The following is a 15,834-nucleotide window of genomic DNA, read 5'->3' as shown; positions in this document are numbered from 1 at the left end:
AGAGTATCAAGAGTGGGGAAGCTTGTGATAAGCGAAGGAGGGAGAGGGAAAATAAGGAAAATTAAAAGAGGTAGTGGAAAGCATAGGTAGTATCACAAAAGGCAATGAACAGTTTTTTCCACCTACTTTTCCCTAATGCTTTGGAAACAAATAAATTGTTCCTGCATATGTATATATATATTTGGAAAAAATCTTCACTGAAAGGGTTATCAAGCACTGGAACAGGCTGCCCAGGGAAGTGGTTGAGTCACCATCTCTGGAGATATTTAAGAGACAAGTAGTTGTGGCATTTAGGGACATGAGTTAGTGGTGGACTTGGCCATGTTAGGTTTACAGTTTCACTCAATGATCTTAAAGGTCTTTTCCAAAGTAATTAATTCTATGATTCCATGAACTCTTCCTGAAAGGTCTTTCTTTAAGGACAATTCAACGTTCCCATTCATGAAGTCACACCTATGCTTTGGATCCAAGTTACCCATTTTCATATTTTTAAACAGAATTTTTCTCCCAGACTTTCAGGTGGAATGAATACTCATAGCCCCTCACATCCATTTAAAATACCAGAGGAGCTCTTCGGGTTTTATTCATTTTTAATGTGTTTTTACCAGCTGTAATTTTAAAATGTTTTGTCAACTTTTGTAATTCTCACAGTTTTATACGCAATCCTGAGGGTTGCTCTTGAGTGGGTGATGATTGTACAGATGCACACATGTATGCAAATCCTCTCTGTGGATTCAGGACTAGAAAATATCCACTTCCAGTGCTGGTAAATATGCACTTCATGGTGAATTTGTCCCTTTCCTTATGAGCTCCATGGTATAGGTCCAAAAAGCAAACCCCATTCAAAAAAACCAACAACGAGTTCTATACTCTACGATTGCAGTTATTCCTATCCTGTGTTAGAAGTGAAATTCTGGAGAAACACAGGGAGATGTTTCTTTAGCATATACCCCAATAACCCTTCACAGTTTTACTCTTTCCTTCTGAGTGGTTGCATTCTCTCTGCCAGTGATGGTCTTCTAAATCTCCACGGTACTTGTTTTCCTCCCAGCAGTCCTCTTGACACTCACTTTGGAGCTGCCCCTTTCATTCTCCTAATTAACACAACACTTTTATTCCACTGCTATGACATTTTGCGGGTGGGTTTTAAGGTTGGTAGCATGTGTCAAGACTCATTGACAGGCTGGAAATTTGCCTGATTCAGTGAAATGTTGCAATTTTCTCTTCAATTTTATCATTTAACCTCACCATAAGCACTTGCCGGTGGAAATGAGGTGAATGATGTTACGTCTTCCACAATTAGCTAGTCTGAATGTATGAATTGGGCCTTATATACCCTATAGAATGTCAAAAATTGTCATGACAAGTTAAAAGCCGTCCTTTGACACAAATATGACGTCAGGTTTATTGTTCTGGAGTTTGGTATCTCCCCTTTCAGTACTAGATTTTGTTAAAATGTACATAAAATTTAGCATGCCTTTTAGACTATCTCTATTTGCTAACCTTCTGAGGAAGCTATTACAGTATTATTTTAGTTATTACATTGAGGATATTATTTTTGTATTTTATAATATATATATTACTTCCTCATAAGCATCCCTTTTTTCTGTAACCAACTCCCTCTCCATATGTGTTCTAAGGTTCTGCAGTTTTCTATGGAGAACAGAACATTGGGGAGGTTAAACATCAGAAATGGAAGACAAGCTCTTCCATGAGATGCCTTATTGGTAAACTGGAAACAACTAAAAAAAAATAAATTTAGAAAAACAAATAAAGATTTCTGGAGTTGTGGAGTCAAAAGTTTGATCACTCCAATTTTTGTTGCTTTAAATTGAGTGAATGAACATTATGCATATTTAAACGAAAAGTTCTGTATATGAAGACTGAACACAGCTTTGCTTCTGTTTTTTTTTTACTTACTTTTTTCAAGATTACTTATCCCAGAAATCCTAACAATGTTCAAACCGCACTGAAGAAAATTTCCAATTAAGTATGACAGCATCAATCTGTTAGTATCATTCAAGTATTTCCAAAGCCACTTTTGCACTCAAATTTTCATAAAATAGGAATTGAGAGTGGACCACCATTAGAAGACCACTTTTCAAGAGAAGACTTCAAAATTACATCTATTTTTTGTGAACCATTCATTGGCTTAGGCTAAAATAAATTCTGTCAAGGCGAGATAGAAATAGCAATAATAACATCTGATCTGTGCAAGGCGGTTCTCTTTTGACATGCAGTTGCCAATACTCAAAAAAATTGCAAATCAGAAGGCTACATATTTATGAGAACTACTCTCCACAAAATCTCAGATTTTATCACGTTTGAAACTTCCTTCTAAATGGGAACAGTAAACTTGTAAGTGAAACTTGTAAATCAGTTTTATCACTGTCTATATGTGCATATGTATGATATATAAATATACTTGAAACTCCAAATTGAACTTGTAAGTAGGTCTGATAAGTTTTTCTAATTCAAATTTCTTTTCCTTCTAGGAGGTGGGGAGGAAGTCATGGAAGTGTTATGGTTGGCATCATGCATGAATACGCATTTCGTATGTTGCGCATGCAGTAGTACACGCTTTGCTTACTGGAATGGAACTATCAGTTCTTACAACAGTAAATAATTCTTTAGAAAATTATCCACATGGTTAAATCTACAGTTTGAATAAAATACAACCAGGTCCTGATTCACAGTAACAGACAATCAGCTGCAAATTTCCAGTTCCATACTAAGCAGCAATGATATAAAGCTAAAGAAATAGGGACTGGAGTCTTACTTGCTTGTCTTTCTAATATAACATAGTATGCCTCAGTTAAAAATTAGCATCTTCCTCTATTACCATAGTAGAGACAGCACTTACTGGGACCTCTACTGTTCCAGGTACCTGTAGCACTGATTCAAACCAGTAATAGTTTGCCGTGATAATAAAATGATTTATTGTCTGCATATTCTGTAAATTACATTCATTCTGAAAAAAATAGTAAAGTGTCTTCAGAGCTATTTTATATAGTTTTATCATCAAAGCTACAGACAACTAAATGTGGAATAACTAGTGACTTTAAGCGTCAAACAAATCAAGGAATAGCATTCCTCTTTGTGTGCTTTGTCAGATCCAGAGCACCAAAACCATGACTGAAAATAAAGGATACATTTCTGGTCTTAATATAATATGTATATTGTGAAATATTGAAAATGTGAATAGGAAGGAAAGATGCCATGAGAGGCCATGAGAGTTTGTAATGCTTTTTCATTTTGTCTAGTTGCTCAGTAAGCTGCTAGGAAAGTATTCCCTTTGGCTTGGCAGTAACCTTCAGACATCTTTGTAATGCAGTTTTACACACTTTGCACATTCTTTTCCTCATATTTTTTACATTTGGTTCTGAAGCTGTCTGGAAATGTATCCCTATTATCATACTGGCTTATCTGAAGTTGTACCATACCTAAAACAGGCCAATTAATTAGTAATGATGGGCGCTTTTCAGCTGCACACTCATTTTCAAATGAATTTATTGAATTAAAGGATTTACAGCATATGGACTCACAGACTTCTCATGAGTTAAACTGGCATCCATATGTACAGCTTTCAGTAGAGAACTCTAGAGTAATATTTACAATGTAAATATCAACTTTTATTACATAAGAAACAAATATATCACAACTTTCACTTCACAACATATTTGTTCTGGTTTGATGACTAAAGTCATCTCTTTGAAATACTATGTGGAACTCAAAAATAACTTGTTCTTCTCATAGACTTTACCAGGCGTCCTTCAGAGGTCCTAAAAAGCAAAAGAGGAATATGTTTTAAAAGCCGTTTCCATAAGCAGTTGCATCATGAGCTGTATAAAAACAGACAGTGGACAAGAAGAGCCACTTGGTAGCAAAAAAATGCTGTGCTTGGGGCTGGCAAACATGAGATCGAGCTATTCACGGGAGCTGGGTGAGCACTACAGCCAGCAGACAAGGCTGCAGGATGAGGAAGAAAGGTTGAAGGATTAGGCAAAAATGTTACTGCACATTGGCCTATAGATCGCAACATCTCACTTTGAAAACAACTGTATCCTTGGCACGGATACATGAATTCAGATGTATTGATACACACTACAACAGCCACTGAGCACTGCAATAAAATGACCAGTAACAGCCAATGCTGAGGAAGTGATTCACCTATAGGGAGATCTGGATCATCATTACAGTCCATAAAAAAGGAAAGGACTGAAAATAATTCCAGGAAGACACCCACAACCTGCTGCACCACTGCTCTCGTTCACTTTAGTCGATGCCAGAAGTTTTACAAGGTGCAAAATCCAGGAGCAGATATTTTTGCAACAATCTTGTCTGGAAAAAATATTTTTCCTGAATCCCATCACTTGACAAATTATTTTGTTCCTTAAGGCATAAGCAGCCTATGTCTTTTCTAATCTTTGAGAACTTTAGAGGAACTGCTACATTTGTGGAAGGGAAAAGGATATTTTCTTTGAGTCCTGGAAGGAAACAACAGTTTGAAGAAATGTCTCTTTTATCCCCTCCTCCTCCCTAGAAAAAAAAAAATCTTCAAGAGTACCCTTTTTTCTTACTCGTAGTTGAGATACAGCTGAATGCCAAAGCCCATCCTATCGTCAATTTCATAACACACTTCTGAGAAGACCAAGCCCAATTCACTTCTATGTTAGCCCTTCAATTTTATTTCCCTGCAAGTTCTGTGATGTAGAAGAGTTTACGTTTCAGTAGACCAAAGAAACTCTATGTCGTGTCATGTGTTGTGAATGATTTTAGAAAAATAGTAGTAGCTAAACGGAAAACAGTAACTGCAATATTTTTATGTCAGACGACCCCTCTGCAGCACACCTTGGATGGGAGTCAAGTGACTTTTGAATGCTTGGAGTTCATGTTGCTGATCCTGTTAGTTCTAGGGGCAACTCCCTTCTTCCCTTCTAATGAAATAGGGGCTAAACAAAATGCGCAGCTTTTTTTTTTTTTTTTTATTAAAAGAAATATTCTTGAGCTTGTTCTCTGAAGAAATAATAATCTTTGTAATTAAAAATGAGGCAGTTCTGGTTTTATGCTGCAGTGCACACAAGCTGAAACACCCAAGTGAGTTAGGCGCATTATTAAGAGGGCCATTTAATTAGGAATTCTGAATAGCAGCAATCATGGGATAACTTTTGTTATTAAAATGATTATTATATTCAGACACAATCCCTATAGAAACATACAGCATCTCATGGAACGTGGCTCTTTCCTAGATGATTCTGCCTTACTGATAGGCCACACTCCATCTATGCTCAATCTCATTTTATGGGTCAAGTCCAGTGACAGTTAGCAAGAGGAAAGAAAATTCTGGGCATACCAGCGGGAGGTGGCTCAGCAGCTCGTCTACAGAATCATAGTTTTCTGAAAAGGAAGGTTCAAGAAGTTCTGCTTCATCTCGAAGTTTAGCGGGGTTTAGCTCTTCCTGGCTGTTGTGGATCAGAAACAAGCTTTATTGCTCTCAGAAGAAAAAGCTAACAAGCAAGCAAAGCTACCTTCTAACTATAGCTATTGCATGTTTTGTTACACTTACACCAAAGTGTTATAAATCATATGAAATAACATGTTTAATAGGGGAGGGCATGTGATAATTTAAAAGCAGTTGTCTAAATGAGTGACTATACAAACAGAATACAAGCTTTACAAAAACATTTGCTGGCACTTCTCACCAATACTGATTAGGTCTTTCTGGGACTTCTAAATTTCCATTTTATGTGCTTACTTAAAGGCAAATTTTCAACAAATAGTGCATTTTCTTTACAAAATTTTTGTTCATGTTCCATAGCTCTGTTGATTTTTCTTTAACAGGCCTTTTTAATAAATAAAACCATTTTAAGAATCTGTCAGAAGCTTTTTAAAATTGCCAGATGCTGTCTCCTCTTTATCCTTTTATTCTAATCTGATTGTAGTGTCTGCTGCAGACTACAAGAAAACGCTGTCTGTATTTGACAACATTATAAACTACGTTATGAAGTCATTAATGTTCATTGCCTTTTGTTTGTCCCCTCCGTATACATATGTGAGTATAAATCTTTTCTGCCTTAATACCATACAAGTATGGAAACAATGTATATTTGCTTTCTTGTAATACCTTCTTTTTCCAGTTAAAACTGAGTTTAAGTATTTCTTCACAGCCATTTGCTTTCGAAAGCGGCTGTAGTTGTCAGTGAAGACAGCGTCAGAGTGGCGTTTGACAGGACTGTCCTGGGAGCTGGCAATACAACAATTACAAAGAAAAAGTTAATAGAGGATATCCATTTAAAAGAAGATACCATTAAAAGAGTGAAACAAAGTTTACAATGTTGGTTAGCTAAATAAAATCAAAAATCAAGTTTGCTTCCAACTACGACATTGGATCTGCTGTTGAAAAGAAGACACTGCTTCTATTGCTTACTACATATTTTAGTAGGATCAAATCAAATTTAGGATCAAATTCTAAGGATGAGTAGTCAGACTTTTTGGGCACACCTTCCACTGATTTCTTTCTCCTGCTCAACTTTGCCATGGCCTGTGCAGTTAGGATCCATACTCAATGATTTCTAGAGTCCCTGTCCCAGGAATTCTGCAGGATCAAATGGCTGAGTGTGGATTTCATGACTCCCTCCTGTCCATTCTCTTAGCCCAGGTTACTCTTTTTAATAAGCTGACTTTATTCTGATTTCTCTCATTTGCATAAATATACGTTAGTGCAATGCCAAGGTGCAAACTGGTTTCAGTCACAGTAAGATCTTAAAGGACCCGGTCACTGTTCATACGGAACTCAGTGAGGACGGAGCCTGCCTCTGAGGAAAGTAAGAGCGTAGCATCACATACGTAGCTACAAATGCTTGTTTTAATGAGGTATCAGGAGACAAAATACACCTTGTGAAATCCAGACTTGGAGGCCTATTTTTCATTCACAATCTCAGGAAGCCTCAACGTGTTCTGCTTTAAATGATCTATGTTAGTTTATAGCGTATGAGAAACTGGCATTATATGTTCTGGAACAAAGGCAGCATTGATATAAATGCAGGACCTAATTTTCACTCAGCTTTTGAACATATGAAATAGGCACTCAAAGGAACTGTCATATTGGGTCAGACCAAAGTATTCTACTATTCCGTTCCCAAGTGTGCCCAGTAGCTGCTGCCTAGGGATAAGAAAACAAGGGAAATATACAGGGATCCTTCCCAGCATCCTGTGACCACTAGTTTATGAATGTCCCGGTCTGGAAGTTGCACCCAGATCCCTTGTCTCTGGATTTGCCTCATTCTTTTTCAAATCCTTCTATAATACAGATCTCTCAAATATCTGGCAATACGTTCTACAGCAGGAAAAAAAATCATGCCTTTTTGTTTTCAGTGTAAACTAATCGTTTCTTAATTTCATTGAGCATCGCCCTGTTGTTATGTAAGCAGTGAGTAATCAATCAGTTTGTATGCACTTCTGTCATTCATGCGCCAAACTAGCAAAAACACTATCAGATAAAAAAAATTAGCAAATTGGCGTGATAATCATTATAATATCGACAGTATTTATTATCAGTGTGATGTGCAGTGTCTGTTGCTCTACCCTCGCAGCTGTATCAGGAATAAATAGTAACATATTCATTCATAACAAATACCACTAACTTGTTATATAGGGTTTTCAGCTCCCCCATTATTATATCAGTTTTTCTTTCATTATCTCTAAGTCACAAAAAAATGAGAACTTAGGTACAGAAGAGTAAAAAATTTCCAATGAAGCCAGCTAGGAAAAAACTCTACCTAATGTAAGTGTCACCTCACCTAACTCGTTTTCTAATAAGCGAATGCAGATATCTCTTCACAGCAAGTTTAGCCAAAAGATGGCTGTAGACGCTGGTGAAAATTCCATCAGCATGCCTTGCATTTCTGAAATGGACAATAAATAAACTCTACAATACAACCTGGGTTCATATCAATTTGATAACTTTCATTTTGTAAACATACTGCTTTCCTTAAGTTATTTACTGTACATATTAAATTAAGCTAATTTCATAAAACAGCTTCCAGATTTTCACAATGTACTTCTTAGCCCTTCCTGGGAAGTGAATGAATTCATCATGCTAGCATGGCAATGCAATCAACATTTCCGCAGGCATTCCTACTGCTACCAGTATTCTACCAGAGGCCATGTGGGTTTTTTTCTGTAATTGATTCTTCCTTTCCTATTTCTCAAGTTGAAAATGTGACCGGTCTTCTGGCCTAATTCAAATAGTGCATCATCATTTGTATTTACGATAGCGAAGAAACTCACCTGTCAATAATTCTGGACAGATCAAGATAGAATTTCTCATTTTCAGGTAGTGTGTTCTGCAAAATGTCTGATTCAGACTTTAATGACCCGTGGGCATGGTCAGGTTCACTGGCTCCATCAAATGGCATTCTGTTTCCCAATCTGTTGGAGAAGGAAACCATGTAAAGTACAGTTAGCTGAGGACACGCAACACTTCACTGCAACTTACATTCTGGTTTGTGTCAAAATGCACATCTACCCACTTCAATCTGTAAGGTATTTTAAAGTAGCCTAGCTAAAATACAAATCACTTTCAGATATAATCCATGCTCAGTAATAGAGTAGAGTAATCGACTTAACAGATCATTCTCTCTAATGCATATTTTCTCGATATATGTTGTCATTGCACTCAATTTATTCCAGTGAACAGTGCATAATGTATGGCAATTACACCTCAAGTGACAACCATGAAGCTTTTCATAACAACCATATTTTATATAAATGATGGATGGAATTACCAGCCTCCACCCATGCAAAGTGCAAACAGTTCCCGTGAAGGACTTACCTTCTAATTAAAACCTAGAATGTGCATTGAAATGCACTATGAAACTGTTCTTAGGCCTTCTCTGAAGAAAGTAAATACACCCTCAAGAGCTTCAAACTAAATATGAAGTGCAGTCATGTATGTCTACATGTTTTCGTTCTCTCATGTTTAAACTAATTTGCTAGTTGCAAGTTAAAAAATGTTCGCATCTAATCTTTTAAAATGTATCACGGCAATTGCTCTATATAAACCAATTTACGGTTACCTCATATTTTCATAAACTGACGTTTCTTATGATGTGTCATATTTTATCAAGGGCAATCTGACTGCGTAGCAGTAGTTTGGCATCAAACGTCTCTTTCAGCTGCTGTTATGTTCTGTGGCAGACAACAGGCACCCGTGGCTATAGTAAGCCCCTGCATGGGATGCTCTGCAAAAATCACATACTAAAGCTAGGATAGGCTGGATAGTCCTTGTAATTTTACAGTCATTGTAGCTATTAGTACTTCTTATATATCTGAGGCATGTAAGACTTCTGTCTGGTAAAAAAAACCACAAGTAGTATTGCATAAAATAAAGCAACTCAAGTCACACCTTTTGAAAATCAGTCACTGCTGTTTTGCTATACTGTTTTCCTTTGGTCTTTTTACACTTTATGTTCCTCCCGTCTAAATGTAAAACATACCTTTCTGCCACCTGATTTACTTTAGTTAGACAACTAATAACAACTTTAACAATTCAGAGCACGCAGCAGGACAAAACCTACTTATCAGTCCATACGGACCACTTCCCCTTGTTCATGATTTAGGAATTTTTAATGTGTTTTTTTTTCCCCGTGTATGTCTCTGCTCTTTCAAAATATGTGTCCGCCTAGCTGAGCTTCGGGGATAAAGGAGCTTTCCCGCAAGAGAAGCCGAGGCTGTTTTGATGGACACGGAGCGGATCACATTTTAACACACACAGAATCATAGAATGGTTCGAACTGGAAGGGACCTTAAAGATTCCAACCCCCCCGCCACCTACATCCACGGTGGTCACCGCCAGCCAGGGTGGCTGCTGGTGCCTCTGAGGGTGCGATCGTGTCCCGGGGAGCTTTTGGAGGACAGGCTCGGCTGGGCTCGGCCCCGCACGCCTGGCCGAAGTCTCAAGCGCGGCGATGCGCGCCCGCCAGCTCCCCAGCACACGCTCCCCGACGGGGCGCGCCGCACCGTGCGCTTGTCGGAAAAGCGCAGCGGGACACCCCCTCGGCCTCCCGGGGGAGGGCAAGCCCGGGCGGGGCGCGGAGGTAGGGACGCGTGGCGCGGAGCGGCGCGGAGCGGAGAGCGGCCCTTACCGCGGGACGGCGGGGAAGGCGGCCCCCCGCGGGGGCAGCGCCCGTGCCCGCCAGCAGAGGGCGCTGAGGAGGGCGAGGGCGAGGAGGCGCGGAGAGGCGCCGCGGTGCTCCATGGCCGCCACCTGCGGAGGGAAGAGCGCAGCCGTCACACACCGACCCGCCCGAAGCCCACCGGCCACCGAGCAACCCGCACCGGCACCGGCACCGGGAGACGCCGCCGGCAGCCGGGTGGCCGCGGCGAGGGAGCCGCCGGCGGGCAGGGAGAGGTGGCACCCCCCGAAGGCGACCCCCGTCCCGCCGGGGTGCGCGGGGGCAGCAGCTCCGGGGTTTAGCGACCTGTGCTTTTTTCAGCAGTAAAAAAGAAAGGTCCCTCCCCGGCTGCCCCGGACGGTCAGACCCGCTCTCCGCGACCCGACGGTGCCTGCAGGTCGGGGAGGGGAGAAGGGGAGAGGAGAGGGGAGCGGCGCGCCCTCCTCATCCGCGGGGAAGTTGCCGCTGCGGCGGAGGGGAAGTTACTCACGGAGCCGCGAGTTCGCCGGAGGGGCTGGCTGGGCGGGCGCGGAGCGGAGCGATGCGCTGCGCTGCGCTGCGCTGCTTGGGGGCCTGCGCCCTGCCCCGCTGCGCGGATGCCGGGGCGGCGGCGGAGGATGAGGAGAAGGAGGAGGAGGAAGAAGAGGAGAGCTCCGTCCCGCCGCACGCTCTGAGCTGCCCGCCGCGCCGCCGCGTTTTATAGCGTTTACACGTTTCTGCTTCCGAAGAAGCAATCACGTTACTGGGGAGACGTCACCCTTCCCAAGGGGACGGTCGCTATGTTCAGGACAGTCAGAGACTTGTATTTAATTCATGAGCAGCCGCGCACCCTACCTCTTCCCCCCACACACACTTCCCCCCACCACCACCCCACGACCCCCCCCGCCGTTATTTGATTTATATTAATGAGTTAGTTTTGCGGGGAACAGGGCCCCGTCGGCAGCGTGGTTCCGCCTGGCAAAGCAGGAGAGCAGGCGGCTGGCGGGGACTGCGGCGGGCACACCGCACCGCGACCCCCGCCCGCACCCGGGGCAGCCGGGAGGGGAGGTGGCTGCACCCCCCGGGGCTCTTCGCTCCCGCCCCGAGTGCTTCCTCGCCAAGCCCCTTCCCCGACCCCGAGGTTGCTTCTTTCCCGAGCCCTTCGACGGTGTTTTCAGGCTGAGCCGGTCCCTCTCTGTCCCTTTGCCGGGGGTCCCCGCCCGGGGCGTGCCGTCGGAGGGGCCGCCGCTCGCACAAGCCGCAGCGCTTGAACACTCGGGGGCAGCGCTGCAGGGAACCGGGCTGAAAACCAAAATCTTTCCGCGGGCTTTAGCGTTATTTTAGCGGGCGGCGGGGTGTTTACCAGTCTTTGCTTTTTCGTTTAAACTGTATGTGTTCGTGGGAAACGGATCACGCTCCACACCTAAGCACCGTAGGTGCTTGTAATCGTTGTTCCGCTGATCCCAGGGATCAGCGCCGGGAGCGCGGCTGGAGCCCATGTTAAACCCCCGTGCGCGGGAAGGTGGTGGTGGGGGGGTGGTCAGCTCTTCCCGCTAACGTGTCCCAAACCCAGACCTCTGGACTGGAGTCACTGCCACAGCAAGGGAGAATCAGGTAGTTTCAAGCCTTCGATTTTCGCCCTCGAGTTTTCCCTGCCTCAAAGAGCTCCGTGGGCAGCAGGGAAAGAGACACGGGGAAAGTGGGCGTGGGACCCGCGGGCGGGCAAGCACCTCTTCAGCGTCGCACGGTGTCTTTACAGTGCCTGCCCTGAAATACCTGCCAAAGAATCGCGGCAAGAATTTTAGCTGAAAAGGTCATTATCCTCTTTTCTTCCCTGCTCCCCATCCCCCCGCCCTTGAGCTTTTATGCCTCTAATCCTCCTACGGTTGTAGGTTGTACAACAAGTAACGGTTGTACCAAATCCATACAGACGCTTTCACCATTTCTTCTTACTTCTAATAAGTTTCTCCTCTGTTTCATGTTTCGCTAAAGGTTAGGCAGGCTCGATGCCGAAGATTCTGCCATGCTTAATCACATTTTCTAATTCAGTTACGTAAAAATTAAGTGAATTAGATTAAAAATGCCTGGAAATTTGTTTCTCGGATGACAGCTGTGACTAAAACCAGAGTTCCTGCAGTAGTCTAATTTCAGGAAATTTTCCCCTTGTTACCATATAACTAGAGGTCGAAGAAGCCATTCTGCTCTGGAATGGCGAGATGAGCATCAATAGCACCGTAGTGCCCTCAGCCCTCAGAAATATCCCAGCAAGGGTGTAGAGGCGTTGTGCTGGATGCACGACCTGGGAAAGTTCAATGGACTTCACCCAAGTGCTTGAAAGAAAAGAGAGGAGGAGGAGAAACCCATCTCCCGGGTGGCGTAAAGAAGCGTCGCTGGGGCGCTCCGAGGGCTGCGGATGCCCAGCCTCCTGGCCTGGACGGGCGAGCCGGGGGGGGAAAGAAGGTGGCTTTCGGGCCGGAGGGCGCAGGCACCCCACGGCCAGAGACCCGCCGGGCTTGGGGGGGCCGAAGCTCCGCGGCTCCCCGCGCCCCGGCTGCCGCCGAGGGCAGCGCTGCGGGAACAGCCCAAACGCAGCCGGCAGCGGGAACCGGAGAAGAAAGGAAAGGTTTCCTTTCAGCAGCCTGGAGGGAGGGCGGCGGGGCTCGCAGGAGTCCTGCGGGCTGCAGTCCCTGGGAAGGAGGAGGGGAGCCGCCGACTAAGTCCAAGGGAATATGTGAAAAACAAGTCTGTTGTCAGTTGCTACGTATGTGCTATATGGGCGGCTGCATGCTGTGAGGAAATGTATATAGACTGCACTGCCAAAGAAATTTGGGAATTACTGGTAAATCGGTACTTTTTTACCATAGCATACCCACCTATTTACCATAGCTGCTAAATCCCGTTTGCTGGAACGTTGTTCCCCTTTTAACGGGTTGGACAAGGGAGTAATGTGCTGTAGTGCTGTCTAAAATAGCCTCAGAACCTGTCTAGGGGTGGCAGTATTCCTGAAAAATCCCTCTCTATCGCCCCTTTAATGATCTCAGCAATCTTCAGTGCTTCGGTTATTACAATACCACCTATTTTCATAATTCTATGGACAAGAAACTGAGTCATAGGATGATCAAGTGCATTCCCCTTCTTTACCCAGAAAATCTCCAGTGGAGCTTTGAATTGACCCCAGATGTCCCAAGCACTTTTCAATTGCACTAAGAATTGTCTGCATTTCCCTTCAACACCCTGTTGCACCCACCACCTCCTCCTCTTGAATCAAGGTAAACTGAAGAAGAGATGGTACCCCTCACTTTCTCCTGTGATAGGACAAGGAGTAATGGCTTTAAAGTAAAAGAGGGAAGATGTAGACTACATATAAGGAAGAAATTTTTTACAACAAGGGTGGTGAAACACTGGCACAGGTTTCCCAGAGAGGGGGTAGATGTCCCATCCCTGGAAACATTCAAGGTCAGGTTGGATGGGGCCCTGAGCAACCTGATCTAGTTGAAGATGTCACTGCTTATTGCAGGGGAGGTTGGACTAGATGACCTTTAAAGGTCCCTTCCAACCCAAACTGTTCCATGATTCCATGATTTCCCAAGAGGATTTTCATTGAGGGAGGTTGTTTTGGGATGAATGAGAAGGGTTTGTGGTGGCAATTCAAATTCTAGTCTTTTTCAACTTTTTTTCATTTTTTCTGGAGCTTACATACATTTCCAGATATTTTGAAAAAGCAAGTCATTAAAACGAAAATATATCTTTTTAAACAGATGGAGAAAAAAACCTTTTCTGTAGGAGTCCTAAGTGAGTCCTTAAAGATCTAGCCAAATGGACCTTTTTTGGATCGTAACTCCTGCTGTTTTCTACTCACAGAAATTCTACCCTTTCATGGAAGAGTCACTTGGAAAAAAATAGTGCTTGGGAGCTTCTCTGGGATAACAATTAGGCACAGGCAACTCTTGGGAAGCCAAGTATTTTGCAGTGGCTGTTGCAGGAATCCTGATGCATAGCAGCTCCACATTTACTGAATATTTTATCTTTGGTCTATATGTTATCAAATATATTTTGGTTATTTTTCACTCTTACTTTATTTTCTTTAATGTTCCACTTAACAAAAAAGTCTTATAGTCATAAAATGGGCAATATTTGGAAGTGATGGAAATCTGATTAAACAAGATTGAGCAAAGAGCAGAAGCTTGTCTGAAAGGTTATCTCACCATTTGTATACAAACATGTGTGATGTACATATAAACCGAGCATTACCTAAAATAGCTACATCATCTGGGGGAAATAAATTTGGGAGTTTTTAGATTTGTTAGTTAGATTTGATTACTATTTTTAGCATGCAAAACTGTGCTGAAATTGATGGGCTAAAAAAACTCTGAAAGCCAAATCCTTAGATGAGAGAAATCTGCTTAGTTCCATGGAGGACCTGCTTAGCATGTACCAGATTTATCACGTAATCGTATTTTAAAAAAAGAAATTACATCAGCAAAAGAAACATAGTTTTACTTTGGAGAAAAAAAAAAAAGAAAAATAATAAAAGACAGTTGTTTTAGGGCTTGCGTATTATATCAGATTCTACTGATTCATGAGGTCTGCCTCACAGGATCATTGGGTCTGCAGAATCTCCCTTGTGCATTACAGCTCATGTTCCTGTAGGTGAGTTCAGAAACTCTGCCTTTGATCCCATAGCCGTATCACATTGATCCATGAGCTTTCAGAGCTTATAGGGCAGATTGGTGGAGCGCTACCATTCAGCAGCGAGCAGAACAGCTTTTCCAACTTCCACAAAAGAGATAACAGAAGACATGTCAAGAAACTGTGTATGAAGAATAAAAAATTAAAATAAAAAGTGACAAACTAGCCTGCCCTTCCCTAATCCTTCAATGGCATGATAAACATAATCTCCAATACATGCTCTCAGCACCCTGTTGCCTTGCTTGGTCCCACTCTCCCATAAACATTCATACTCCTTAATATGACCTGGTTGGAAGAAATGAATGGGGTCACTTGCTAAAACTTGTCCCAACTTCACTCTTTTTGCATGCACCTCTGAGTACTTCTCAGGAGAAATAAGGAGAAAACCATCTGTTCGTTCTTTCAGGTAAGTTTTATTTCAAAAGCACAGTCCCTGTTCTATCATACCTTTAGCCTGAGTCAGTTCTGCAGACTCAGGCATGTGATGGTAAACAGAATAAAACACAGACAAATATTCTGCAATTGAACACTCATGACTTGCCTCCTGCAGGAGAAACACTCAGCAGAAGAATGCTTGTCTCCTCGGTTCCCAGGCTGTGAGGGGGTCACACAGGGGGAATAGGGGAGCCTTCATTTCCTCTCTCACTTGTCTTGAGCCCTGTTTTCAGGTCACAAGTGTGGATCCTCAGAAGAGAGTCATTAACTGGAGTAAAGTCCTGCAACCAATAAATGATACTAACAAATATACCTACTATGTACGACACTTGTACGAGTCCCTCCTGTTCCAGGTGGTACCTTTGATTTATGACCCTGTGGGGGTTAAAAAATTTTCAGAATCAGTTTTCAAAGTCACTGTAACTTTTGGATTATGCCCATGACTTCCAACCACTCTTCCACCTCTTCCATTAACTTGTCATGCTTGATTAAAACTTCCCAGGGGATACCATGATGAACAAAAGGCATGCAGGAGAGGTACTGACTCCAGTGATAC

The 15,834-nt window shown here is 42.9% G+C and overlaps 1 protein-coding gene across 1 annotated transcript; it reads right to left on the bottom strand.

The window, feature by feature from the left end:
- Window positions 1-3,225: 3,225 nt before the first annotated feature.
- On the bottom strand, window positions 3,226-10,934 carry VIP (vasoactive intestinal peptide). The gene is made up of 6 exons (XM_063329332.1): window positions 10,666-10,934; window positions 10,146-10,267; window positions 8,290-8,430; window positions 6,125-6,244; window positions 5,354-5,462; window positions 3,226-3,782 (listed from the first exon to the last, which is right to left on the bottom strand). Exons 2-6 carry the CDS (start codon window positions 10,256-10,258, stop codon window positions 3,774-3,776), a joined length of 492 nt encoding a protein of 163 aa, XP_063185402.1. The 5' UTR covers window positions 10,259-10,267; window positions 10,666-10,934; the 3' UTR covers window positions 3,226-3,773.
- Between the last annotated feature and the right edge of the window lie 4,900 nt (window positions 10,935-15,834).

The sequence above is a fragment of the Chroicocephalus ridibundus genome, chromosome 3, assembly GCF_963924245.1.
Source record: "Chroicocephalus ridibundus chromosome 3, bChrRid1.1, whole genome shotgun sequence".
NCBI lineage: Eukaryota > Metazoa > Chordata > Aves > Charadriiformes > Laridae > Chroicocephalus > Chroicocephalus ridibundus.
The sequence above is the reverse complement of the archived record's forward strand: the minus strand, read 5'-3'. Positions and strand labels throughout refer to the sequence as shown.

Excerpts from the sequence above, each read along its gene's own strand:
- VIP (XM_063329332.1), bottom strand. The coding sequence starts at position 10,258 with ATGGAGCACCGCGGCGCCTCTCCGCGCCTCCTCGCCCTCGCCCTCCTC. Across the intron at positions 6,245-8,289 it reads CTGTCCAGAATTATTGACAG|CTCCCAGGACAGTCCTGTCA; the intron begins GTGAGTTTCTTC and ends TTGTATTGCCAG. Across the intron at positions 5,463-6,124 it reads GTTTTAACTGGAAAAAGAAG|CCAGGAAGAGCTAAACCCCG; the intron begins GTATTACAAGAA and ends GATCCACAACAG.